Here is a 12,283-nt window from a genome sequence, read left to right on the forward strand (position 1 = left end):
TCAACTCTATTTTAACAGCTAGTTTCATGTATAACAATTTTCCGGTTATCACGCAGATTCTCCAGTTTATTTGGAAATGGTTTTTGAAAATTATTTTTGTTGAGGAATGCAGTCAGCTGCAGTCGTTTAAGTGTTTGTTTCTCCAGAGCGAGCGAGCACCACGCCGCCACCGCCCTTCATCCCGACTCTGCCAAGTACAGTCTGTTAAAGCCACGGTGAGAGGGCTGAGGGGGAGAATTAAAAGACTATAACGCATCAGGAATGTGGGCCATTTACTCTCAATAGACAGCAGTGTGTTATTTCTCCCTGACAATTTGCAGATGCCTTTAGAAGTGATTGCAGCCCCCTCCATCAGGGGAGCCGAATAAAGAAAGCAGACGGATTAGTCTCCTCTAAGGTTGTTTGCTACTTCCAGGAGCAGGCTGCTGAGGGGGAGAGATACAGTATGCATGAAGGCTCCTGTGCCTGGAAGATTCTGTCCCTCACACTCGGTCACAGCTGTGCCAAGAGCCCCTGCTCATGTGGCCAAGCTTTACATGGGATCCGAAGTCTCTGGTGGTCCTGGACTGGCTCATTAACCCTCTTTTCATTTTCATCCTTTATTTCCCTCCCCTGCTTTTTTTTCTTTCTCTCAGTGGTCTCCCGCCCTTTCTTGCGTCCCCCCCCCCCCCTCTCTCTTCATCTCCTCGCCCCCTTCAAACCTTTGAACAAGAGAAGCTGAACTGATTTCTTGCCAAGCCGCTGCTAGTGGCTATTGTGCCCACTGCCACAGAATGAAAGGGTTCTTGGGCTATTGAGTGTGTCACCACAGCTCACATTGGCAGCACTATTCTGTTTTGCTTTATTTTAGCCTCAACAACATCCCATCTGTTTAAGACTGCTTGTTTATTTGTTATACATGGTTAAGTTTAACCTGTTAACCTTCATTGTGAGTCTACAGTATATACTGTCAGTCAAAATGGTTTATTACCTATTTGGCTGTTTGATATGAGGATTATGCTTAAAGTGCTGATACGATTTCCATGAAATTTGGAGGAGGGGTTGGACATTACCCTTGAATTTTGGAGCTGATCCAGAACTTCGCTTTCTCTAACATAGCGAGGTAAGGCAGCATGATCGCAGAACGTTTGAGTTTTGCGAAAAATGACGAGAGGGAACGCAGATATTCACACTGTAGTTCCTCAAACTGTCTAAGCCGCTCTTAAAGCAGCATTGAAGGAATTTTCCTTTTACTAAATTGAATCTATTCTGAATGACTAAGTAATAACAAGTCAATGTGACCTTTAAATTCCCAAGTAATGGATAAACAACCTGGTAGCAGTTGTGAAAGTTCTTTGTTTGAAATCCCTAATCATTTTGTCAATAACTTCCATCAAATTGTCCGCACTATACTCTATAATTGGACAAAAGCTAGACCTGACAAGGACACTCACTGCTCTGACCTCAGGTCAAGGTAATGTTTTGTAGGGAATGCTGCGTGTATATCTGAATGAGGAGAAGGCTCGACCAACTGAGTCGAGTTAACCCTAAATTATCTACAGAGATTCTCCCAAGCCTCCTTATTACCACTCCGCAACTAGTTGGTCATGAAAATATTCAGTACCAATATACTCTAAACTTTTGTATTCCCTGAGAAATCAGTACTTAGGCTGGACTAGAGCCTATTTGTAATAACCATTAATCATTAATGTAGTTAAATGATTCCCTTACCCATTCATTATGTAGTTGGAGGTTAGCAGAGCCTTTGACCAGCTGCTTGATGCCAGCCCAGACCTTGGCTTCTTAACCACCAAAGACTTGGTGCTTCAAAGGTCAGCCTCAGGCGGGCTCACTATCTGCATCTAAATTCTTCCCTTGCTGTGCCCCCAAAGGCCTGTGTTGCCCCCAAAGGAGGCAAACATGCTTATTTATTAATTTCCTCTGTCTCAGACTGTGACAAGAATCCCTCATTGAGCTGGTTCTGCATGGCAGCAGCTGTCTGCGCCTGAGCTCATGCAGCTGGAGAGGACCCAAGCGATGTTTGAGGCTCGCGAAATGTGCAACAACCATTAAGTTGCCAACTGTATACCGGTCCACTGGGATTCACTCTTGAGTGAGCTTCACCAATGTGAGGATTTTCACAAACATGGGCGCGCTGACCAAGAAAATCTGCAACTTTGTTTGACAAACAAGGGAACTGAAGAAATCGGAAAATCTCTGTGTCTTCAGTTCTTCTTCAGCTTCAATGTAAAGTGCAGTCCACAGCCCATTCATGCCACCTGTAGAACTATATCAACACAATGCTTCTTTTTTAATAAAAAGGGGTTTTGTCAAGTCAGAATGACGTCTTGAGCCCTGAATCTGGGCTGAATGTATTATTTTGTCAGGATGTGGTCCCTTTTCCAGCACTAGCCCTTAGTTAGTTTGGTAGAAACTGATTATCCATCTCCTCCACAGCAGTACTCAAATGAATGGGGTAATTTTCATCCACTTACTCCTTGTTTTCCCCCTTAATTCTTCTTTGTTTTATTGCAGTTTTATTCGACCTATTTGAAATGCCCTGTGTACTCCAGTCCTTGTCTCTGCTAGCCCCTTCTGTTGATCTGAGGAGAGTGGAGACCGATTGCCTCTTCATCCTGTCGGCAACAGGCTTCACTTGTAAGCTGTAACATGCAGGACGTTCACACAGTCTCAGCTAAATGGGCTTTTAGGAACACATGGCTGAGCTGAATGTCGGTAATCAACGCTGAGTGTCTGCATTGATCGCTGTGGGTGTTGACCACTTAGTACACTATGCAGGGGTGGAAGAAAACTAATCCCATTTACTGTCACTAGTATTACTTCTAAGTTTTTTTACTACTTTAATTACTTTGAATAAGAACAAAAGCCAATGCTGAATGACTGAAGTATGCAAGTTAGTAGGTTGACATGATGATGCACTTAATTTTGTACTCTAAAGTTGTTCTGTAATATATTACATGTATCATAACATTATAGTCATCATAATGATTTTCCTTGACACCGCCTTTTAAAGCTGTAGCACGGTAATTCAGAGTACATTTAACTCGCCTGCATACATTCAAGCCTACATTTACTTGAGTCAAATATTCTAGACTATATGTAAAATAATTATGTTGCAGTTAATATCCTTTTCTCTTCTCAATTAGATTTTTAATGAATCAGTGAATTCATTTTTCCCAACAATGCAGTAGCTTTATTTATGCAAGTCTGTTTCTTTTTGCCCTTCTACATTAAGAGCTGTATCTGAAAAGCACAAATCTGAATCTAAAACACTTTTACAAGAGGCAAGTTGTTTAGAGGAGACACACTATGCTCATGTTCAGATTCATAATACTCATTTGGGTTAGTACTTGAGGAGACTGCCTCACTAGTGGCTAGACAAACACAAATGGTGATTTCAGTACTTTGAGGTTTGACCTAAACCTGAGAAATGTTAAGACTGACAACATCTGAAGATGTATTCTCGGGAAAAGATTGCACAGATGCACTATATGCTTTGTGTGCATTGAATTAGTTTAGATATTAAGATTCTGTTTTGGTTAGAGATGAGGGTGTAGAGTCTCTCTGCCTTTCTTGGCTTCCTTACATCCAAGTATTCAGAGGATCAAATAATGCTGTTACCTCATTTTGCTGTTCGTGTCTCACATCTGCTCAGAGGCTGAGTCAGACAGGACTTGCTGCTTCATGCTGTCCCCACAGCCTGTTGTTATAGTGATCTGTCTGGAGGGGGGTTATAATTGCAGCACTCACCTGTGTGTTGCTTGTTCTCAGCGCTGGCAGATCAGCCTGTTGCTGATTAGAGGCTCAGGCTGCTTCCTGTATCGCACATTTCCCAACATCTGCTCTGATTGGTTCATATTCACATTTTCTCCGGTTATATGGCCAAGTATTCACTATATTCTCCTGTCTATTTGTTCCCCACATGTTAAAGAGCACACCAATGCAAAATTGGTGCAGGTCTATATCAAACGCAAGCTCAATTTGTGTGTCAAGAATTTAAGAAGAAAGATTAACCATGACAGTTATAGTTATTTCCACTCATATTGTGTTACTCAGCCTCCCGGCCTTTACAGTGCACGGTCCTGAACAAAGTCATCTCTGTGTGTCCAGCTTATGTAACCAGATAGGGAATTGGAAAATAAACTAAAAATATCAGTTTTTTTATTACATTTTTAGTTGGGATGAGAAAATCAAATCAAGAGGAGAATGACATAGTAAGTTATTCTACTCTCTCATAATTACTGTTTACCACTAGAGTGTGATTATAGTATTTGGGTTGTTCTCATGTCAACTCAATGTAATGTGGAATAGAAATGATACCTGCTATTGTAAATAGCTTTTAATTTTGATTTAGTTAATTTCCCTTTACTTTAATGGCTGAGTGATCAGATTTGCCAGAAGTTGTTTTCGATATCAGACTTCTATGTCATACACGTAAAGGGTCAGCGATGCAATATTGTATTTCTATTTATTTTCTTACCTTCTATTCTTGTTTCTGTTAATTTCCATAATTTATTCAAATTAATTCTTAGACCTGATCTTTGCTTGAGAGAGGTTACGGTGAACTTCAAGTCGGCTTTTTTTTTGGAAGGGTTGCATTACGGTTGTATGTGTCAGGTGTACTACATTACTATGCTACAGTGGCAAGAATTAAAGGAGACATTTAGCTTAATATGATTGAAAACCTAACTCATGCGAGTATCGAGTCTCTTAAAATAGATTTTCACAATCACTTTAATTTAATAAATTAACTTGATATAAAACAACCCTACTCCACCTCTGTGTTATAATCGATGCTGCTAGCCAGAGAGAATTGGAGCATACAAGCTGGAAGTCATTCAATGTCTTGCTCACAGTTATACAAGACAGTTGATTAACATCTATTTGTCTTACAGCCTCCAAACCATTTATACCTCACTTATGAGTCTGTCTGTGGAATCACTGGACCATTTTGTGACAAACTACATATCCTCTAACCACTCTTCCATGCCCCTCTTCAGGAATACGGAGCTCCTACGCCAGTCAACACAGCCAGCTGGGTCAGGACTTAAGGTCCGCCATGTCCCCAGAACGCCACATTGCGCCCATCTACGAGGATCGGACTTTTCAGGGCCCGTTGTACCGTAGCCCCAGCCACACCCAGCAGGGCACCCTCTACAGGAGCACATCAGGTTGGTCCCGCCTTATTATTTGATGAAAGCCCATTCAGGGGTCTGGACCAACAGAAACAATTTTTGTCTGAACGAAAGAGGTTGTCCCGGTCTCGATTCAAACTGAGTTGGTTGTTCCCAGTTTGAAAATACTTGTTTGGATAGGTTGAACTTTAGTCATTAAACAATTGGTGAAGGGATAGCAGCGGAAGAAGCACACAGAATTGCCTGGAGTCTTCTGAAGATAGGTTACAATAATCAGAAGACTGTGTATTTTGAGGATTTGATCCAAAATATGCAATGTCTAACAATCAGTCATTTTGCTGGAACAGTGCCAGGACACAGTAGTCAAATTTGACTATTTGCTGCCTGTTAGTAAGGTCATCATTTTGAACTTGATATTGTCTGTGAGATTTTGATCTTAAATTCATCTTCAGAAATCAACATACTCATCTCATTAGATGCTACATCATACTGCAACTGCAAGGCTGAAATTTGTATATTGAGTTCGGGAATATTGATCCCCAGCGAAATATATATATATATATATATATATATATATATATTTGAGTGTTTTGAGAGTGTTGGAGAGGTGTTGTTTTCAGGCGAAGTCATATGATTCACTGAATGAGGTTTATTTTAGTGATTGTTCTCCCCCTGTTGGATCAATGCTGTCAAATAAAAGATCTCCTCAGTGCAAAACAAAGTTGAGGAAATTGCTGCTGTCAAGAAATAAACAACACAGTGTTTTGTTTTGAGTGTGTGACATATCAGGCTGTAAATTATTCCCAAACCCACCAGAAACTCAATTTAGTTTCCTTATTTACCTCCATTTTCTCTCTTTATTGCTGGTGCTGCAGCGCCGTCATGCAGGTTAAGATAAAAACCTTTTCAAAGCAATTCTTCCCTCGTAATGTTTTGTTTGTTTTGTTTTTTTAGGCAGACACATTTTTGCATTAGAAGTACTTTTATTTTATTCATCTTGCACAGATAAACCCTTTTGTCTTCTATTCAAAAAGGGACCCTTGACGTATTGGTTTATTTGTCTTGGGGATCTCCATTTAGCGTCCTTTAGCGCAATGTGCTTTATCTCCTTATTTTTTTGCTTTTGCGTTCTATTTTCGTCTCAGTCACTCTCTCCTTCACCCCTCCCTCCACTGTGAGACAGAAAGGGTGAGACATGAGTTAATAGGCAGGTACTGATATGTCATCCTGCCACAAAGAGGTCCATTACGTGTGTGTCGCACTGAGAATGAGAAGAAGGATGTGGGGGCCAGGGGACAGCTTGGTTACCCACATCCACTGTCTCCTCTCCGCCAGCTCTCCTGATGTTGGCATTCTCCTCTCATCATCCGGCCTGCGTCGGACACACATGCTACCTTTGCACCGACGCACACACTCACACTTTTCAGCCCTATCTCCTTCAGCACACCGGCGACCTGCTTAGACCGATGAGTTCACTAATAAATGCTATTGATGCAGCAAAGAAGCCCCAGCAGACAATGAGCAATGTGTTTACACCGGCTATATTGGGAAAATACAAGTGGGGTGGAGCCGGGGGGGGTCGTCAATATGGACTCTTTGTACGAGCAGGCTCATTTGAAAAATCCAATTTGATCCTTTGTTGGGTTGTAAAGTAATATTTCAATGGCCCCTTTCTCCCATCGGCTTTTCGTGCAATCTTTAAGTACTTTTTTTGGCCAGGCGGGAACAATTCTGATTTTTTACCATTTTAAGTTAAATAGAAATATTGATCCCCAGCGAAAAGACGGGGAGTTTCAACCCCAGATTGGAAATTGCAAGGCGACGCTGTGTTGTTTATCTTCCTGTGTCTTTGGCTCTGTTTGGGCACCTGTTTTGGGATGTAACCATATTGCAGGCTGGTGCTGCGGCCCAAGATAGAAGTGCACCGATGTGAGAAATTGTGTTTTTGGAGCCGCCCCACAAGTGGATGTCTTGGCTCCCGGTAGGAGGAGGGTTTGGGCACGCACATGCCCAGTCCTGTTGGAGAGCAGATAGAGATCTGACCAGCGCAGCAGTCACGCTGCCACACATCGCGTGGCTCGGGTGAGAAGGAGGGCTAAATCCAACCAGCTTGTTTATGCAGTTCTGTGTTTGTTACCCATTGTATAGCAGAACTAGGTCATAATTTCACTTGGAGCGGATGGGAAAAAAACATGGCAAGATGCTGTCAGGCTGAATTTTGGACCTTGTCTGGAGCACTGATGTCTCTGCGTGTTTGTGATGCCTCCACTTGACTAGTGTTTCTCTGGGTATCTTTGGAGCTGGTCATGGTCTACCATTGTCTCTCTGCTGCGTCTGGCGAAGTTAGCCAAAGAGTCCAGTGGCGCAAAGGAGCAAGAAGGCGGTGAGAGGAAAGGATTTCTGGATCATCGAGCAGGTTGAGTCCTCCTTGCCCTCTCTTTTTTTTTTTTTTTTTTTAAAGCAGCAGGATCCCTCCGGCTAAAACACAGACTTGTTAAATCAAAACAACAAGCAAACAGGCCTTTGAAGTGGACTCCTTTCTGCATTGTGGAAACCATGGGAGCTGTGTTTTATCCTCATCATTTATTGCTTCCAGATTTGAGAATTTGCTGAGTCTGTCCGCTGCATGTTTGTATTTTCAGCCTGGTTAAAAGTTGCCTGCTCCCGGTGCTGCAAAGCTCAGAGTCGAGCTGAAAAGGTCTGAATGCTGCTAATCTCCACTTTGTTGGCTCACATGTGTGTTATTGTTTGAACCCTCCCTCTGAACGGTGCTGTTTTTTTTTTCTTTTGGTATTTTTTTTTGTTGCCCTCAGGGGTGGGGAGTCTCCAGCGGACGTCGAGCCAGCGCAGTGCCATGACCTACCAAAGAAACAACTATGCTCTTAACACAACGGCCACCTACTCTGATCCGTATCGCTCGGCTCAGTACCGGCCCTCCGATCCAAACTACGCTCGCCAGGCTGTTGTTATGGACGATGGTGCCACTCGCTCACCCTCCATAGACAGCATCCAGAAGGACCCCAGGTAAGCAGTGCTCGCTTGTTTCTGTCTCCAAACTGCTTGATGTAATCTCAGAATTATACACAGACCAGCCGCCCAAAGGGACTGCTTCTGCTTACAAAGCATCCCTGTTCTGCTGCGTGAACATCGGTGTCCACTTACTATTCAAACACAGAGCCCTGAGGATAGTAGCATGCATTAAACTGGCTCGAGCTCTGCCTTGGCCATTTAACAATAGATTCTCACATGCAGTGAAGTGCTGTGTTTGCTTTTGTTGTATAGACGTGTGTAAAGTGTACAGACCAAGTTGACCCCTTCAGTAAACCACCCCCCCGATCTTGAACACTGGGAGCTTTGTTTACACCCTGTAGTGTAACTACTTGACGTGACTGCACCAGGCTTACGACCATGACTCAGGTTTATTAAATATCCTCTAGAATATTTTTTCAAGGGAAAGATTTCAATGTATTTTCAATCTTTGGAAGCAGTTTGATCTGTCCGGGTTCTCACGGCACTAATGCTCACTTCAGGAGGTAAAAGCATTTCTCACGCAAACTCAAGCATCAGTACTTAGGTCCGTGTGATATGACCGAAAATCCCATATCCTGATTGAAAAGGTTTAATTTTCAGATAACCACACATATCGTTACTCATTTCACTATAACTGTGTAAATTGAGGCCATGTCTTTGTAGCTGTAAGTTGACTCTTTCTCATGTTTTGTGGTGTGGGCAAACACCTCTTGTAACTTCTGAGGTTTGTTGTTTTGTGCACTCGACTGCACCTTCTGTGGCTCCGGTTCCTTCACTCTCTCCATCCTGTTTGACATGATTCTTGCATAGTTGGTAAAAAAAGAGGTCTGTCGAGTTTAAGGCTGTCTTGAAGTATGGTCTGCAGCATTATTTGAATTGTGGCTTTTATTTTCATACTCAAACTATATCCATTCAACAGAAGTAGCTCCTCTTTTAAGTAAGAGTTCCTTGTTTTTGTCTTGGCTGGTTGGAGTCTGTCTCTGTGTTTAATTTAATTCAAGAGCAGCCAAGAAACGATAGATTGCACAATCATTCTTAACTGCAAACAAAAAAGGAGTAATTCAATTATGACAAGCGGATCGTAACAAAGAACTGATTGTAGAAGTGTATGTGTAATTTTCTAAACCCCCTCCAGAGCCAGTATTATCTACCTCTGTTCTCATGCTGACATGTTTCTGTCTCACCTGTTTCCAGGGAGTTTGCTTGGCGCGACCCAGAGCTGACGGAGGTGATTCACATGCTACAGCATCACTTTGCCTCGGTGCAGGCCAACGCAGCCGCCTATTTGCAGCACCTGTGCTTTGGTGATAATCGAATCAAGATTGAGGTAGGCATTGTTCTGACCCCTCGCTGTGTTGTTTTTTTGTGTGAAGTTATTCAACCATTATATTTTATGATAATTATTTAATGTGTTATGTTGACGGATGCTACATTATTTTGAGTATGGAAGATCTAGCCATTTGTTTTCTTGCACTCAAATGCAGCAGCGTAGCTATAAATTAATCAGACGAGTTGTGAACAAAATCCCAAAGTAAGATATATTCATTTGAGAAAAGAAAAGAAAGGCTTTAGCGGTGCAATGATTTTTATAGCACATAAATAAACTGGCCTGGTCCCTCTGAACGGATTTATTCCTATATATGCCATCAGTAGATAATGAGTACTGAAGCATTAGTGCTTAAGCAATATTTTACTCTTTTAGCTGCTAGAAGTCGAGCTAGTTTGAACTAATTTGTTTACAGTTTTAGATAAATCTGAGGGTTCATGAAACTATTAATGGGAGAGGGAAGAAGACAAACCAAAGTATATAGTAATAAAACAGTTTTCCGTTTCCCTCTAATCATTATGTTTTTAGCGAGATATGGGATTATTTGGACATTTATTGAAATTAAACCAGGTGGGAAGTTTTAGGGAAGAATCACTGTTTGTTTGAGCTGTTAAGAACTTTTGTGTAAAAGTAGGACGAGTGTAACTTTATTCTCAGATGAAAAAATAACAACATCAGTCATTCTACAATATGAACAGCAGGAAGCCTATTATTTTAATTGGTTTTAAGTAGAATTTATTCTTTACCCCAGAAGAAAATATTAACTTTATTTCTCAAACTGCCACCTCCTGTTTTTTATGCACTCGGAGAATGGCATCACTTTTCCAAATAATTCTCTGTGTGGTTTTTCCTCCTGTCATATGAATTGATGCCGGAAGCTGTAGTCTGAACTATTTCTCATCTGATTACGCTGTGTGATCTTCACCTCATGTGTAGGTATGTCGGATGGGAGGAATCAAACACCTGGTGGACCTGCTAGACCACAAAGTCCTTGAGGTTCAGAAAAACTCGTGTGGAGCCCTGAGGAACCTCGTCTATGGCAAAGCCATGGACGACAATAAGATCGCTGTGAGGAACGCTGGAGGCGTCCCAGCTCTGCTCCGCCTGCTCAGAAAGACCGTAGATGCAGAAGTGCGGGAGCTTGTCACAGGTAAGACAACTGTTTGTGAGAGGTTTTTAAAATGGAGTGAATTGATAGTTTTGATAGACTGTGTGAATTCGAAGCAACATCTTCATCTAGCACACACAGACGGAAAGCAAAACAGCATTTCATTTTTAAATGGCTGCAACAGATGATTCTTTCTATAATGGATTGGTTTGAGGATTGTTTCTTCTTTTTGCGAGCAGATTTTTCAATTTCAACCACATTAAAAAGGAAAAAAGAGCAAAAGATAATATTTCCAAACCAAGAACGAGGGAATGTTAAAAGATATTGCATTGGTAATACATTAAACAAGGGATCTTTGTCCTACATTGTTTTTGGATGGACAAATTAAGTATTGTCATAATTTTATCATACTTTTGTCATATGATTACTTTATGGAGCAATTTGGAGATGACACTGAATCAGTTGTTGCTCAGTTTTACAATTTTTTAATCTAAAGGATATATGATCACCATCTCCTTGCAGATTTTTTCCACATTCTTGATTTAAGTGCCTCGGGTCCCGCCCATTTTCTCCGTTCTCGGTTCACTACAAAAATAGACGGTGAAAATGATCTTTCACGACAGTTTCAATGTCTCGTGTTGAGTATGTTGCAACACTTCCTGTTGCTGCTTCAAAGTAAAAGTACTCTGGTCTTTCTGATGGCTGAATCAATTAGTTTGTGTTAAAAAGGTTTTTATTGTTATAAGCGCAGGACTAGAGGATGCAAGGCTTATACCGTATAGTCCTGACATTTAGATGAGTACATAGGCTACTTTTATTTGAAACCTCACATAACAACTTGGCAGTAGACACGCCCCCTGTGCAACGCAACTGCCACATGCTGCACACGCATCCAGTGGGGCCCAGGGTGTAGGACCATGAACGTCACAGTAACTGGGTCATGGGAGCTGATTTTGAATTTAGTTATCTGTCGTCACTTCTGCTTATATAATATGGGAAAAGAAATGAAACCACATTTCTAAAGGATTCATATTCTTTTATTACCTTGGCTGCAGAGAGATTTAGCTCATCCTCTTGTCTGACAATTGTCCCCCGACTGTCTGCATGTCAGTCTCATTATTTCAATCAGATCTAGTGCAGCTTGGTTTTGTAAGGTATCTGTTTGTTTGTTTGTGTGTGTGTGTTGTCTGAGCTCTGTTTGTGTTGTCTGAGCTCTGTAAAATAGGGTACAAATCCCTGTTGTTTCTGATCAGGGTGGAGTGCTACAGAAATAAGCGAGCCAAGACATTTGGCTCCCAGGTGGCTGAGTCGGCTGTTTTTGCTTGAATTCAGCCGCAGTTCGAACATGGTCTCGGGTTACGGACCAGCACTTCTGAGGGAAAACAATACAAACACTGAATAGCATTTGTATACTATCTAGGAAGAGATTGTTTTATGTCTGTAGTTTCAATAAGAGTCTGTTTTCTTCGCTCGACACATCCTGCATGAGATATAATTGTTACAGAGCAGAAGTTCCTGCTCAAAACCCAATTAACTACACAGGAGTTTATGCCTTAAAACCACCAAAAATCTCAAACACATTTCAGAAGGTGTGTTGTACAGTCAGTGACAGCAGCTTTCTTCAAAGTGAGGGCTCTGTTTTTTCCCCTCTTCCATCCGCTGGCTAGAGCAGCCTGCTGTGGC

The 12,283-nt window shown here is 41.7% G+C and overlaps 1 protein-coding gene across 4 annotated transcripts in view; it reads left to right on the forward strand.

The window, feature by feature from the left end:
* pkp4 (plakophilin 4) overlaps positions 1-12,283 on the forward strand; it is a 72,317-nt gene that overhangs the window by 45,914 nt on the left and 14,120 nt on the right. For all 4 annotated transcript variants that reach the window (XM_062402285.1, XM_062402287.1, XM_062402286.1 and 1 more), the window contains 4 exons: positions 5,001-5,171; positions 7,949-8,159; positions 9,360-9,492; positions 10,429-10,642. In XM_062402285.1, the coding sequence (XP_062258269.1) occupies positions 5,001-5,171; positions 7,949-8,159; positions 9,360-9,492; positions 10,429-10,642 (729 nt within the window). The remainder of the gene's footprint in view (positions 1-5,000; positions 5,172-7,948; positions 8,160-9,359; positions 9,493-10,428; positions 10,643-12,283) is intronic.

This window comes from Platichthys flesus, chromosome 13, assembly GCF_949316205.1.
Source record: "Platichthys flesus chromosome 13, fPlaFle2.1, whole genome shotgun sequence".
Taxonomy (NCBI): Eukaryota; Metazoa; Chordata; class Actinopteri; order Pleuronectiformes; family Pleuronectidae; genus Platichthys; species Platichthys flesus.